A 17,125-nucleotide genomic window follows, 5' to 3' on the forward strand; every position below is an offset into this window, starting at 1 on the left:
TGCATAAATGTACACGTGGAATTATTCCTGAAATGCAGATGGCATGCAATACTTACGTGTTTGTTAAAATATTTAAACATTAAGACATTTATTGATATCAGTATGTGAACTTGATATGCTAGTAATCTGGTTAAACATATTCCAAACACAGAAGTCCAATAATGTTTGGCCCAAGAAGAAATCTATTCTCGATTCCTTTTTTTTTGTCAATGTATTTCAAGATAATTTCTGTACGTGTCTCCCAAGAAGATTGAGTAATAAGACGTAAAGGATGAATGTTTTAGCCTTTATTCTATAATGTATTCAGCCAGTAATATACCATAAATCATATCAAATCTCCTTTACCATGATAATTTGAACTACTGGACTGATCTCTTAAACTGAATATTTGTCAGATATGAAGTCATGCTACAGTTGCGTATGGTTTAGTTAAGAAGGGTTTTACATGAGCACTCTGATCCGCGAACGTTCTCTCCAGAGGTGCATTTCTAAGACATCACACAAAGAATGAAGCATGTAATCTAAAGCTGTGCTTCAGTCCTGCAGATGGAATTTATGATCTCGGTACACTGCCTGCCTCGAAATCCGTTAGATAACGAAAACCCTTGAGATCACCACACCCTTTTTTTGCATTTGAAATCATTAGAAGAACCAGGAAAAGTTGAAGATAGACACCTAGTGGCTAATTTAAACGCTTTTTGCCATGAGACACATAGATAAAATGTTTTAACAAATATCTATACCTTGCAATTTCTTCTTCTTCCTGTCCTCTCAAAAATACATTTGTCTAAATATAATAACACAACATCTCTTTAGTTATTAGCCGCAAACTGTCATTAAAACCACAAAGAGACACGAAACAAGTCGAGAAACAAACCTGACAAACATGCAAATTACACTGCACAAAATATTTTGTTTTTTGCACCCCATTTTTAAATGCACTGAAAATATGTCAATTATTCCCTATAATGCAAACTGGTTTTGTCAAATTCTGCTTGGTCATCACACTGAACAATTTAGAATGACCTTTTATTGTGGTCAGCCCAAGGCTCCCATGTGAAATATTCATGCAGAACAAAGGGCTTTCATTTTTTTCAGAATTTAAACAGAAATGTTTTTTCGAGACATTCATCTGAGTTCCAAAAACTGCTTTCTTCGTTGAATAATTGCGAGAAAAGAAATCAGAATATATTCTCATTTGCCAAAATTCCTAAGGCATTAATCATCAACAATCCACTTGGAAAATAGGAACCAATGTGTTCAAATATTTGGAGCATCAGCAGAATATTCAGAAATGTTAAAGAGTTTCTATCAGGTATTAGAAAGCTTGATTACTTTCAAAGCCATCATCGATCACCAAAGAGTGATACCCAGAATAATGAATCAGAGCTCAAAATGTTTTCAGAACGGTTCGGAATAAAACTGTTCTAGTTATCTTTCTCACAAGAGGATGAGTGTCAGACAGAGGGGCCGAGAGTCAATTTGTGGTATACCCAAAAGATGTAGCCTAATTAGACGCTGCGTCCATCAAGTCAACAATGAATTATGCATTTGTTCCCTCTCTAGTGAGATCACAACATCGGTGTGATGCTAAGCCAGTTATCAGTAAACACCTTCCCACCTTTTTTCCACAGTTGCAACAAGTTACAGAAAAGCTCACAAAACACAAACCACATGCATGTCATTTCCTAGCAGTCCCACCCACCCTCACCACATGGCTCTGGTTCCTTAAACACCCATAATTAACCCAGACAGGAGCAGACATAACAAGCAATGACTTCTATTCAATGCCTACAGCTTACAGGTATGGGGGATGTGTCGGGCATGATCTAAGGCACGGTCGTTCTTATTACCTGCTAATGGTCTCTGCTTTGGTGTCTGCCCGCTTTCTAAAGGTGAACAGGATTGGCCGGGGCATTCCTTTGTGCTTTCCAATTAACTTAGGGAGCTTGTTGCAAGCGTAGGTGAGGCTGTCTAATAATGGTGACACCGTTGAGCCTCAAAATGTTCAACTTCAGACCAAAAAAAAATAAAAATTGTGCTCATTTTTCAGATTTTAAAAATAAACATTTCCATTTTGTCAAAGACATTTATCTGAATTCCAAAAATCTCTGTCTTCGAGAACAAAAATCTGAATATTTTCTGATTTGCCTAAGGGATGAATCATCAACAATCAACTTTGAAAAAAGGAACCAAAGTGTTAAACTATTTTGAGGATCAGCATAATATTTCAGAAATGGCGAGTTTTATATGTTGTTTTTTTTCAACTACACTTCAACAGAGTTACTAAAAGGAAATAACGCATGCAACAGGCCTGGACAAAAAGACATGAATGACCAAAGGAACATATTCATTTTTACACTTTCTTTTCAGCTTAATATTTATATTAGTACCTCTGTGTGTGTGTGCCCGCCTCATCTTAATGTTCTAAACTCCCAAACTGCGCAAAAAAAAAATGCTTATAGATTAGCATTTAGATTTTAGACTACTGACCCCTCAGTGAGGGTTGATCAGTTTGAGGAATAAACCACAAGGAAGTTGAAATTCAAGCCATATATATTACATATCACACCCAGTAAGACTAGCGTGTTAGCTCCATTTGTTAGTTGTAAAGGGGCACAAGTGGGGGGCAAAAAACAACTATAAACGAGTAAATACGTTCAGTCGTCCATTTTCTTTTTCAAAATGCATTCAATTCTGTTATAGCAAGATGTAAGGCAAAACTATGTTAACTGTTCCCATGTTTCAAAAAGTAATCAGACAAGAAAGAAAATCAAGGAGACTTATGGGAGGATGTACTTTCAGCTGGCATGATGGCATGTCAGCTCTCGGAGGATCAGGAGAAAGGGCTTGCCAGATTCCAGCCAGGATTCAGCAACTAAGCTAGCGGGGAAGAGGGTTAATATTTTCAGGCCGTGTTCATTTAATTCTGCTTAATGCAGGAAGGAAACCACCATGCTGTCAGGTGCTCCTCGGGGTGCCAAGTTGGCATGTAATGCAGAATTTGACGTCATGTGGTAAAAGTCAAATCATCAGTGGTAAAAATTGTGGGCAGATATCTGAAATTGTTTGGCAATATTTTAATGACAAAGAATATAACACATGATTTTATTATGACGTACGTCACATGTCATACATAAATATATATCATTTAACTTTTATCCATCTTAACACAAAGTTATTATTAAACTGATTTCTTGTCTAAGTGCTTGAGATAACTTTTGTTATGGCTCAATGTTGGATGGAATAAAACAAAGTTTTTTTTATGAACACTACCCTTTCTTTAATGGAGAAAACATGTCCAGAGCATTTTGCAAAGGCGAGGCCATGTGTATTAGCACATTTAGATGTTGAACTGGGTAACTGCAGCACAATATACATCCAGGTTATCAGGTGCGAACAGTTTTGCAAGTTCAAAAAGCTGTAATGGAGTGAGCCCCTGGCAAAATGTCTTACCCACCTTCTCGATCTATAAGGGACACGCTTGCCTCCCTCTGTGAACACCTATTAGAGCTCTATGAGTTGTTAAATTGATAAGACATTTGAGTGTGGAGCTCATATAGTTATCACATAAGAAGTAAAGAGACCAGTCTACACAATATGGATTGATTAGTTTCATGACCAGATGAAGGCAAAGTAAAAAGTTTTGCTGAAAATACCAACAAAACCTCTTTTTAGTTGGCTGAAGACTAATGGGATGTCATACTGACACAAAGCTGGGAAAACAACAATAGAGGGATTTCAACACCATATCACAGACTCATAATTCAAAAAGAAAAAAAGATTGATGGGGAAAGTTTTTTCCTTTTATACTGAATTAGACACGTTGATGTTTTTTTAGAGAATGCACCAGCTGAATACACATCTACATGTTGAAAAGTTTTCAAGTTTACTAATGTGTGTGATAAAAGAACCTTTAATCTAAAATAAAAACTCAATTATTTTGTATGAGATTATAAAAGAGGGGTAGTGATGGCCTGATGAAAGCCTTTTTTAATATTTTTTAGAGGTCAGTAGTTGGCGCCCTCAATTTACAAAGTATGTGGAGTTTCAATAAAATAGTTACTAAGATAAATAGATTACAGAGCATTAATATTGTATGCATGTATCATGGTCTTCTATTTTGTAGTGATAGGTTGATGATGCTTCAAGAGGCATTATCCTTACTTTTAGAGCCCACTAGATGGCGCTCATTGTTCAATAATCAATTACTTTGAACATCTATGAAATCCTGCAATTGATGGATAACTTGCAACTTGTTTTTTTCCTATTCTTCTCACATGATTTTGCACGACAGCACATTTCATGAGACAATGATAGCAGATATGATTGCGCCAACCTAGTCAGCCAGTGCTGATCAATAGCTTGTTAGCTATGGACAATTACTGCCATCAGTCACATTCAACGGCAGCCATCACACACAATCTGCGACTAGATTAGCTACCTGGAGTTATTGAGCAGCTGCCACGGGCTGAAACTGAGTCAACACCGATTGGATCGTTTTTAGGGTAAGTTAAGCTTCTTAATCAATTTGTTACGTCTGTGGGCATTCTAGGTAAAATTGGAGGATATAAAGCAACACATTTATTTTTTAATGTGAACTTTCTGTACATACCAATTCCACCTTCCATGCAATGTTAATCATTGCCGTTAGAATCTTCCTTAAAGCCATTGATTCTCAATGAAGACTCTTTCAGATAATTCTACCCATCCTCTAATCCTGTCGATAATTGTGTTCCTTGAAAAGCCTTTCCATTTAAAAAAAAAAAAAAACTTTTTTCTCTTTCAAGAAAATAATTATTTGTAATTTTTCCAGCAAAAAACCTTTATAAAGGCCAGATGATCAAACTTGCCCAGTGTCTCTCTTAGCTGCCATTTAAATATCCCCCTCTTATCACTCTGATGAGATGACATTGGTTGGGAATGTTGGGGGTTTTTTGTTTTCGTCTGGTCTACGTACAGTAGAACTATCTGTCACAGATTCATGATGTCCTGATCAGGTCTTAATCGAGACAGATAATTGGTTAACATCCTAGTGTTAACCAATCAGAATCGACTGCTTCATTTCTGCTAGGATTCAGCACACAAATGAGAAAAAATATTTATTGTTTTTCGTTTTTTTATTCGTATTTTTTTTATTTTTATTTGATTTCTTCAACATAGTTACAGTTTAAAAAATATTTACACCAACAAAAAGCAAATAAAAAAGAATGAATTATTAGAATTTCCCCCAGAAAGCTAACGTGAACACTTTATAGTTTAGAATGCAGCTACAGGAAAAAAACATATTTTCTATTTAAAGTAAAAAAGCTTTTAGTCAATGCTTTTTATTGTGGTTGATGATTGTTTTTTTTTCAGAACAAAAAGAAAGTTATTCTAGTAATGTTAACGTTGTACATAGATAAATAAGTATAGTAATTATTTTGTTCTTCAGCCAAGAGCCATTGTTTGGTGTCTTATAAGAGCACGGAAAACACTCCTCCAGAAGAATTGCGACACAAAAGGACTCTCATCTTCATGGGAGGTGAGCTGCCATTTATCACTTAAAGTGAGGCACAACACTTGTTCATCTCAGAGGGGAGGGAAAGGGGGATATGGGTGTCTTCTCCTTCAAGTGGACCAGTCACCCAATTTATATGAAGATTAGGCTCGGTGCTGACTTCATGAAACTAGAGGAGACGGCATGAAAACAAACACTAGCAGCCAGATAATCAGCCTGTTGTGTCTCATCTTGGGCTATTGATGTTTTTTCTACTGATTTTGCTGAGACTAAAGTAAGTAAAGTGGCGAATCTTTTATATTTGACATCAAGAAAAGTAATGTTTTTTTAAATTAAGTTTATCTTTAAAAAATAATTAGTGATCTCCTAAATTTAAGTTACCCTTTTACAATGTCAGAACAAAAGTGCAAGCTAAAAACCATGGAAATGCATATATACTGTATACTAAAAACTAGCTGAACAACCTGCAGTTTGCAAAGGCCATACAATTTAGTTTTAAAATATTGTATTCTCCCGTTGCTCCACATCCTCACATGGACTTAAGAGGGTGGTAGTGACATTTTCAGCTGACCAGCAGATTACGAAAAATGATGGAACCTGCGATGGGCCAAGAGAAGGCGTTCTTTAAAAGGCTGTAACTTGTTAACTCTTTTAGCCACATAGCTCTTACTTAGTTTTAAACCTTCCTTGGTCAAATTAAACCCTATTTGTGTCATTAAAGCACTAATAATGAAGGCGTAAAAGCAAAATCAGAATATTCCGGACACACATTTCATTTTCCAAGAAGGACCCCTGTAGTACCCATGAGAGGATAACCAGGGTGACTCAAGTGCCCTTTATAGATATGGATAGCAAGTCTGTGTGTCCATCTTTATGTGTGTGAGTCAGCCCGATCTTACGGTCTAATAGACTCTTCATCTCAGTGAAGATTTTAGGGGGACGGCATCTTGATCTGGTGAAGTGAAAGTGAGCATGAATGGAAAGAAAACCTACATGAAAATTTAAATATATCCATTTATTTTACGACAAACACAGTATTTCACATCATACAGTACATGACGTATTTCTATGACGCCTGGTATTCCATTGATGGATTGCATAGAACCAATATAGAGACTAAGAATCTGTGAGTTCTTGATAAAAGAGTGAAACAATATAGAAATAAAAAGACGCAATTTAATCAAAGCAATTGAAAATTACAAACAACCGCAGGAGAGGGGCGATTTAAATGAAGCTAAGAAAGGGGACGGAGTGGTTTAATTGCTTGTGTGAGAGTGTGTGTGAGCAGCCAAGATTCATCTCAGCAGATCTCGACTGAACTTGCCTTTTCTTTTCATATAAGAACTTAAATGTCCCAGATCTGTCTTTACTCGCTGTCATCTCATAGTGTGTGATCCGGTGTATCTCCGCATGCGTGTGTGTGTGGGAGAGTGTGTTTTTTGGCACTTCAGAGCACGATGCCGTGTTACTGGCTTTCACACACTGTCCTGGGAAGACATTAACATTTCAAGAATAACAGCAAGGTTCGTCAACTCGATCTCATCAAGATTTCATCGTTAATTATAGAGGCTGAGCTGGAATGTCCTTAAATGCAACGTAAACCAGCAAAGTGTGCGGAGACCCGAGGGCTGGCGGCTCAAGACTCAAATCCTTCTCAACCCACTTGTCTATGATATCGTTGCCACAGTCATTTATAATAACCCCTTGTAATAGCTGGGAAAATTAAGATGTAATGCAAATATCTTATTGGATATATATATATATTACTTATGTGGTCAGAATGAAAATGAATGTATAAATCTTTAAATATTTGTTCATCAATTACTTTCCTTAGATACAGGTTTCACTCCAAACATTAAAATGGTTTAGATGCAGGAAACCATCATGATAAAAACAAACTACTTTATTAACAAAAAGGCTAACAACAACAATCAAACTCTTTTCCAGGCATTCAAAAAACGGATTTATATTGGTATTCAGGAGAATACAAGCCGTTATTTTCTTAAAATGAGTCCCAATTTTAGTTGAATAATTAGCAAGTACAATGTTCTTGCCACGCGGCGGGACATATTGTTGTCATCAACGACAGATTTTCATCGTATGATACAGCGATAATCCTCCAATAAATATTCATATTTGGAATAATGATCTTCTGCTCAAACTGAGAACTCAATTAGAACATCAAATGGTTTGCGTACAGAAAAAACTATTAGGTCCTCAACAATCAGTGAAACCAATTCAAGTAAACAAATTTGTAGACAAAGAAAAAAGTATGATTGGAAATTCTCTCCCTTTCCGAAGCTTATCAAGCGTGAACCACGGAGACGAAACATGCTGTTCAGAAACTGAGAGCGATACCACCAAACAGCTCATTTGTTAAATTTGGCTGCAAACACACTGTTATATCAGGGAGTTTCAGTCCAAATCCATCAGCAAGAGATTTTTTTTTCCATCAAAGATTGCAGTGCATCAGAGTCCTTCACACTGATAGGGAATCCCCTTTGGCAACAAAAGCCAGTACTAACACACTCCCAAAGATTATCTTCAGCACTGAAAAACTAGTCAATGACGATCAGGAAAATGATCCCAAAAAGATCACATAATGATTAAGCCATGTCCCCATTTGCACCGAAATCTCCTTAATCAATTAAATTCATACATTCAGAACTAAGACTAATACTTAAATGCCACAGTTGTTGCAAAACTCTAGCAGATGATTCACTTTATTCGTATGTATTATTCAATACATACATTTTAACTACATAAATATTCTAAAATGATGGTTCTCTGTCCATGGAATAATTTGTTTTATCCACACGTATCCTACATTTCCATTTTGAATCCAGGTTTCTCTATGTATTCTGCATATTTGAATATTTGAAAGCACTACCATCTGTGCTTACTTGGACAAAAATTAGTTGTATAGGAAATAAATTTGTCAAATAATTTATAGGCATGTGGATGATTGTTTTTTTACGTAACAAGACATGCTCTGCTGATTGCTTATACATGTACAGGAAAGCGAAGTAGTTCCGACCAGCAGTACTCTGGCGATCCCATGTGTGTGTGCAAGCATCTATATTTCACCTTACACGAAGTGAGGGTCTTCCCTTTATTAAAACATGTCATCTATATGTAAATTAGATATTCAATAACTCAGTGGTCGAGGAGATTAGTGCTCCAGTATTCATGTACCACTTGTTGACAAGCACCTTAATGCAAAACTAAAATGCAACAACAGTCTGTGTCTTTCAAAGAGGGTTTTCAATAGTTTTATTACAGTGTGCGGAGAATTTTAGTGAAACACTGCATCCTCATGCCCTTCTGATCTCTAAAACCCATCTTGTTTGATTATTTTTAAATTGTCTGATTACTGTTGAAAATTGTTTGGTTACAGCCGAATATGTTCTCATTACAGTTTAAAACTGTTTGATTTTGGTTGGAAAATGTCTGATTACCTGACTTTGGCTGATTATTCTTGGATTACACTCAGTACATGATTTGATTACAGTAGAAAATGGTTTAATTCCAGTTGAAAATCATTTAATTCCAGTTGAAAATGGTTTAATTCCAGTTGAAAATCATTTAATTCCAGTTGAAAATGGTTTAATTACAGTTGAAAATGGTTTAATTACATTTGAAAATCATTTAATTCCTGTTGAAAATTATTTAATTTCAGTTGAAAGTAATTTTATAACAGTCGGAAATGTTTAATTTCAGTTGAAATTTGTTTGATTCCAGTTGAAATTTGTTTGATTACAGTTTAAAATGGTTTCATTACTGTTAAAAATCATTAAATTCCTGTTGAAAATTGTTTCATTTCAGTTGAAAGTCATTTGATTACAAATCGAAAATCGTTTCATTTCAGTTCAAAGAGGTGCGAATGCAGGTGAAAATAGTTTCTTTATAGTTAAATATTGTTTTATAATAGATTCATATTTTCTAATTAGAGCTGAACATTGTTTTTACATTTTTCAGATTACATATGAAAATGGTTTACAACAAGTGATTGTGCTGCACATGTAAGATGTATACAAAACAGAGCAAAAACATGGTTTTAAAAAATTAAAAAACTATGAACCTAAAAAGATGAGATTTAAATAAAGAATGAACGACAAGGTCATCTGGAGGAACTTGGATCTAATGTAATCTACCTCATGATGTTGTTATAAGTAAATATCAGAAGATAACCAAAAAAGTAGATACAAAATGTGCAAATTATGTCATATCATAAATATATGAAATAAAAATGAGAGAAACCAATTAATAACCACAATAGATAGATGCAGGTCCCTTATAAGTAATGTAGATAGTGTAAAATGAACAGACATTAGCTTGCAACAATTCGGTCCTTAAAAACAGAGCCTTCATTTAATGGTCACAAGTTTCGCAAACAAACACGCAACACATTGATTCCTTCAAAGAACACTTGAAATCATTCACTTTAAGTGCGACTCCACGGACGAGTGTGTACCTTAACTTGGAGAGCTTGCACAGCTCTTGATGAAGAGTAGCAACTGTTGATTAGAACCGACTTGTTTTCTTCGCCTCTGGAAGGACAATTGACCTTTTAGTACCTGAAGCTCTTGATTGCACAGCACACTTGGCATTGTTGCCATATATTTCACTGTTGCTATGCTTCACCCCAGTGTAGCTGTGCTTGAGCTTATTTAAACATATAACTTACATCCTTCTAAATGTCAATACAGTCAGTACAGCTGTCCATAAGCAACTGTGGTAATGTATTTGTGTAAGCTGAACAATTAAATGCAACCCAATTAAGTAATTAAGTAAGTTGTTTTTAGGCCTTCGGGTCTCCCCAAGATAACGCAAGGGTTAAAAAATATCTCGCCTGTTGGTCTTTTTGTGTGAATGCTGGGAAGCGTTCACACAATTGAGATCCTGTTTTCTTCTGAACTAAACTTTGTGCCCCTTCTCCTCCAACAAATTTTATCCGATTTGAATAGTTCAAACTTTTATCAAGTCAGCTCTTTTTCGAAATGCAGGCTATGTTCTAGCTTTCTTTTATCGCTTCCACTCTTTTATTCCTCTTTTTCTACCCCATTCATTTCAATGGGGAAAATCTTTAACTCATGTTACAACTCCTTCCACTTTGACCTACTACTTCTACGTTTACTACTTCCACTACTACTAATACTACTAATAATACTACTACTACTTCTACTGTTACTACTAATTCTACTACTACTGTTACCTTTCTACTACTTCTAATTTTACTACTAATTGCATCTTCTACTTTAATTACTAATTCGACTAATACTTCCACTACTACTTCTACTACTAATACTACCTTTACTACTAATTCCACTACTACTTCCACAGCAAAGCAGGGTCACCATTCACACTAAATTTTCATCTGGAAATGCATTTTTCTAGTTAAAGAAGATGTTTGGATTGGTTTTATGTTTTTAATCCTGCATTTTCTTTTCCCTTCTTATTTGTTCAATTGGAGGTAGGATTTTTAAGTCATTGATCCAAAAAGATGATTTTTATACAGCCTCTTTCAAGTCACTCTTTCCTTTGTAAAGATCAGATGATTTGATAAGATAGTTTCGAACTATGTTTTGGGTCTGAATATGTATGCTGTCTGATTCCACATCTTTTAATAAGAAACACTTTTGACATGTTTTGTTTTTTCCTGAATGACAAAAGTAGTGAAGCACGCCCACTATGAGATGTTGAAATGACCTAAGTCTTAACAACTATTGGCTGTCCTTGGACCTCATTGTTGAATATAAATCCACTGTGATGTGATAAGTCTTCAGGGCCACAGTTACAAATTCAACACTTCTCTAAAATAAAAAATACTTATTGGAAGATAAAGATACAGATGTGCTGGTGTTCTTGAGTATTGACCATCATGGGATATTACAGCATCTTGTTGCTGTATCACAATGCAGTTCTTTAATTCGGAAAGGCCAATTTAATTTAATTTAACAATGATGCCAGATTTTATTGAGTTCGTGGATCAGAGCCAAATATTGTAATGCAGAGAGTGCCATCTAGTGGTCTTTCAAAATGAAGACACTGCGTCATGATACATCATCACACAGCTGATACCCATTCCAGAAGACAGACAATGATGTGTCTCTGGATTAAAGAGGCACATTTTAAAATATCTTCGTTATCACTGGAGAAGAGATCAATTATAGTTTTGTCTAGATTGTCTATATTGCACTATATTGTGAGACCATCTTTCCCATCCGACAGTGTAGATGCAGGTTTCAAATGTAGCTTGTTCCCGATATCCTGTACGACTCCTCTGATACCAATTATCGTGGGGCAGTCCAGGACCATAACATCCTGCATTCTCACCCAAGGGATCATTTGAGGACAACTGACTGTTTGCACAAACACAGGGATTCTGGGATGTCAGGTTTGCTGATACGGACGTTGAGCAGTGCTGTGTGTCAGCAAGGTTGTTGTATGAGGGGCATAAGCCACTTACTGGTCTGACTCTGTAGGTGCTGTCTTTGGAGGTGTATCTGCCAGTAACTATGACTAATTACTAAATCCAGTGTGAATAAATATGGTTATTTTAGCCTTTATATATTTGGTTAACTGAGCCAAAAAAATGCATGATTTTAAAGGGGGATTAATACTGCCACCTTATGCCAACATATGCAACATATTTAATTGAAATATAAATATAAATACTAAATATTCAATATTTTAAGGCGAACATCTTAATCGCTTGTTTTTCATTAGGTATTCCATGATTATAACATCAATGGAAGACAGCAACTTGTAAATAGGTTAAAGGCAAATTTGTCATGTTTTTTTTCTTTAGCTTATGTCACTTTAAATGAAGACTGTTAAGCAGTTAAGTAAAATTACAGCACATGAACTTTATTTATTATTACCTTTCAATGCTCTGAGCCAAATGAAAAACAAATTAGTTCTTCACAGGAACAAAATAATAACAATGACCAAAACTTTAGGTCTGAATACTCACACAACAAAGCAATCTCCAGCAACAGTTTCACATTCGTTGAGTATAAGATGCGCCTCATAGGGGTCCATAACTATATCACTTTTATTGCTTAGACAACTCGTAAATTTCACATGGTCAGCTAAGTGGCCATTATCAAGCAACCTGCTATTTATAATTATTTTTTATTGTTGCACTGTTGCACCAAGTGTTGGAAAGTAAGGATTAAATGTGATAAAAAGTGCCACAGTTCATTTATGGTCATCTTTCCTGTTCAAGAATGGGATAAACATGAGTTTACCAGCTACAGACCAATCTCAATACTGCCACTGATACTCAGTATGTAATCAGAAGGAATCACTCGACTTCCTTAGCTGTAACTGAATCTGTGGAAATTATACCGATGCCATCGACCAAAAACTTCCCCTCAATAGGAATTTTTGGGTCAGGAGCTACTTAGACAAGAGATTCTGGGGCCAAAACTGTTTATACTATACATAAATGATACATACAAAGTCTCAAACATTCTGAAATTAATACAATTTGCGGATGATACCAATATTTTCTGTTCTGGGAGTACCTTGAAACAACTCCTGGAAACAGTAAATCAGGAAATGGCTAAGCTTCATGTGCGGTTTAATATAAACAAATTATCATTAAATCTAGGAAAAACTAAATACATGCTATACAGGAAAAAAGGCTGCAACAAAACTGTCAACATTCCAGTAAATGGAGTGAATATTGAAAGGGTCAGTGAGAATAAAGTACTGGGAGTTATTATTGATGAAATGTTGAGTTGGAACACACACTCCTTGCTAATACTTTAAAAAAGATCTTTGATAACCTTACATTAGGCCAGCTACAGGGCACACACAAATCAGATATATATCAAATCCAACAATCTTAAACTACATGACTTGGTAAATTATCGCACTGTACAAAATGATGTACAAGGACGCAAATTAAACCCTCCCTTGTAACGTGCAAAAACCGGCGCGAGGGCGGACAACGCAACTACTCGGAGAGCTGTGGTCGGGATGTGCTCTGACATCTCCACAATTCGCGAGCACGTGGCCTGGATGTGAGCTGACGTAGCCAAAAATTCGGGAGGATATGGTCAAAGTTGAGCACTGAGAAAGATGCAGAAGAAATGGACGAATAAAAGAAAAATGTCTCTTATACCATCCAACATATAATAAGTAGACTGGACTTTAGGTCCCTGTCGATCAGACCAATTGTGAAATCTATTGTTGTGACATGTTATGTCAAAGTGTCATACCTAACTAGAATCTGTCATGCCGAAGTGAAATAAGCGCAAGTATGAGATATGATGATGATTATTATCTCATTCCGAGGGTCATGGGGGCGGGACTAGATAAGCTTCTGCTTCTGACGCTTTTCTCTTTTGGGAGGATAAACAATATTCATTCATTCATTCATCCATTCATTCATTCAAATAAATATATATATATATGCCATGAGCACTTGAACATGAACAATTTAAACAACACCCACATTTTGTTCCGAGTAAGCTGAGAGAGAATATTTCGGGTTCCAAAATTTCGACCACAGTACTGTGATTGAGTAAAGAACGCCCTACAAAACAGAGTTGTGAAAGTAGAGACATTGGATTTTGTTCACAAAGAAGAGGTTATCAAATACACTGAATTAATCTCAGCCAGTGTTTCCCTAACCTTGCATTGTATTGATAGTAAAATCCATACTATCCATGATTAATGTTAACGTTTACTCATATTTAGCTTTCAGTGCAGCGTGGCAACTTGGAACGTGGATCCCTCATCAGTGACTAGTTACAGAGGAAGCAGTAATTGTGTATTATTATTTCTTTCAAGCTCAGGAAGTTCTTTCAGACATCGAATGGTCAGAACATAGTCTAGACACAAATCCCTTTCATAGACTTTGGGATTTGTTAAAAATCATTGCACTCCTACATCATCAATACAAGATCTTGGTGGTGGAAAAAACGGATAACTGAATAAAAATACATTTGTGTGGTGTTCAAAAATCTTTTTGAGCCAAGGAAATTTGTGCAAAAGCTTAATGTACCTGTCACAGTTCAGTCAATTCAACAATAGCATATAGTTAATGTTCTATTTAAATCAAATAGAGATTGATTTTTTTTAAGCCATACAAAGAACAGGTCTTTCTCATAAGGTAGAACAGCCAAGGTCCTACTTTGTGTTACATCTCACCAAAGAAACCAACTCTATTCATAGCCATGTGTGATTGTGTGTCTGTGTGAATTAATTTACGAAATTTGTTAATAGATGTACCAAAAAAAAATGTTGCTATAGCAACACCTTAAGTTGCAATTTACTGGTTCGGTAACATAAAATGGCTTCCCTTTTAAAACAGCCTTTTTTGTTAGGGAAGAAGCTTCAACTTATTTCTGAGTTGGAACACTTTTGACTGTATTTTTTAAACCACGATTGCTGCCTCTCAATTAAAATATCAACTACAAATATAATTAAAAGTTTATTAACCTTTGAGATGTATAATACAGTAAATATTGTCCAATCGTTTAAAGCAGCCCATGTCGATAAAATGTGTTCTTTTTCTGAATTATGGAGATAGTTATAGGCAAAATGGAAAAAATCAGTTTCAGGAAAAGATAAATCAACAAACAAATGATTAAATCTCATTGTAGCATATTTTGTTTTGGATTTCTGCTCCTTAATCAATTGCTTTGACCAGATATTCTATTGAAATTGAACATACTGAGCTCTAAAAATAGGATACTGCTTACTGTAATAACTGTAGAAACTGCTATTGAAACTGTACTGTGTATTTTATACTTTTCAACAGGGGAATGTTTGGCAGGACACAAGCGGAAGAAGCCAACATAATGAACCGAATCCCCCGGCACAACACAGCTGGTGAGCTTTTGAAATGCGTCAACACAAAAAAAGAGTATTGAAAAATACGTTTTATAAATTTTAAATATGGTCTTTCCATTGTTTTATATATATATATATACATTTAAGAGTGGGTATTATGGACAGTTTCTTATTTAACTTGATATGGATTCATATGGTTCTAATTTAATTAAAAGTTCTACTTCATGCATACTCTGTGCTCTACAGGCTGTTGCTGTGTTTCATCGCCCAAACAAAAAAATCTTCATTCTTAAATCGTAAGTCATTTACTGCATGTTATTGAAATAATATAATTTACAGTAACCCAAAACTTAAGTCATTTCCTGTGAAATGGTTCTCATTTCTTGGTTATTAAAAGAAAATTAGTGTCAATGTTTCACATATTATAGCAACTCTTTTTACATATTAAAACTTTCACACGTTCATACATAATATATCTGATGTATTATTTCTATTACAATCACGGCAGTGAAACAAGCCAGTTTTGCATGTAACTTAGGAAAACAAAACAAACCATGAATAGCACTTCATTTCTGGAGAGAAAAAAACATTTCATTCACATATAGCTACACTGCACTTAAAAGTAGCAAAGTCAAATTACTGTACTGCATTCAACATGGTCACCAAAATGACAAAACAAATTACCTAATGTGATGCCAAATATAAAAGTTAGGTCATTCTATAGTGTGAAGCTATGTGAGAATACTTTCAACTACTAATGCCAAACTACCATCAATACAAACGTCATCTAGAATGAATTCCAACTATGAACCCAAGCACACAAACTTGAGAGGAACTTGGAAATATTACCTCCAATATCTGGACGCAGCGTTTTGTCGTATTCCTTGAGCAAGTTGTTGAGAATAAGCGTGGCTTCTTCCTGGTGAGACCTGCTCGGCACCCGCATCTGGTTGACACCATCGTCGTGGAGATCCTCCTCGTCGCCATATTCCAGATAATCGGGGCTACATGGGGAGGAGGAGGAGGGGGGGGTGGGACAGGTGAGTGGAGAGTGAGACAGGTGTGGTGGAGAAGGAAGGGGGTGTCATCCAACCAAAAAAAAAGGGTTGAGCAATGTCGTGAGAACTTTCGGCTGAGGTGATCAATAATTGATTGACAGGTGATTTGATGTTACATCTTAAATGGGGGAACCCCCCCCCCCTCCCCCCAAAAAAAGATACAAAATATGTCGCAACAAAAAATCAACTTTAAAAAGGTGGGAAAAAAAACAAGGACTCACCGAGCTCCGTGGACGAGCAGAAGTAACAAGAGGGTGACTCCAAACTTGATTGTCATTTTATAAACGCGGATCGCCTGAAGGAGCCTGTCTTCGGGGGAGGCTGGATGGAGACCCTGGCGCTTCTGCGGCGGGTGTTGCGTTCAAGTCCGTACAGTAGGTGGGTGACCATCAATTCCTGGCTCTGAACTTCCTCATCCGCCCACGCACACACTTTCCTCCGTGTCACCCGCGGTGCCTCGGCGCGGAGGTGGGTGAGGTTTGAGGAAAGGTGGGGTGGGGGAGGGTGGGGGACTTTCCTTTTTTTGGGGAGGGGGGGCTCACCGACGATCAATGAGGGTGATCGGCAAAGCGCAGGGAGTCAGATCGGCGGGAGCCTGGACCAGCAGCGCCCTCCTCCATCTGACGCCTGAGCGGGCTCTGATGAAGATGATGAAGAGGATGAAGATGATGATGATGATGATGATGATGATGATGATGATGCTGGTGAACCTGGGAGAGGAGAGCCGTGGTTGCGCGCGCGACTACGCATGAGACGC

General features: G+C 36.4%; 1 protein-coding gene across 1 annotated transcript in view; it reads right to left on the minus strand.

The window, feature by feature from the left end:
• Positions 1-17,051, minus strand: part of LOC148080111 (gamma-aminobutyric acid receptor subunit gamma-3-like) — a 91,749-nt gene extending 74,698 nt beyond the window's left edge. Inside the window, exons 1-2 of the mRNA XM_087791663.1 lie at positions 16,590-17,051; positions 16,160-16,314 (exon numbers count right to left, since the gene is read on the minus strand). Of these exons, the coding sequence (XP_087647789.1) occupies positions 16,160-16,314; positions 16,590-16,645 (211 nt within the window). The 5' untranslated portion in view covers positions 16,646-17,051. The remainder of the gene's footprint in view (positions 1-16,159; positions 16,315-16,589) is intronic.
• Positions 17,052-17,125: the final 74 nt, after the last annotated feature.

The sequence above is a fragment of the Callionymus lyra genome, chromosome 5 (assembly GCF_982586985.1).
Source record: "Callionymus lyra chromosome 5, fCalLyr1.hap1.1, whole genome shotgun sequence".
Taxonomy (NCBI): Eukaryota; Metazoa; Chordata; class Actinopteri; order Syngnathiformes; family Callionymidae; genus Callionymus; species Callionymus lyra.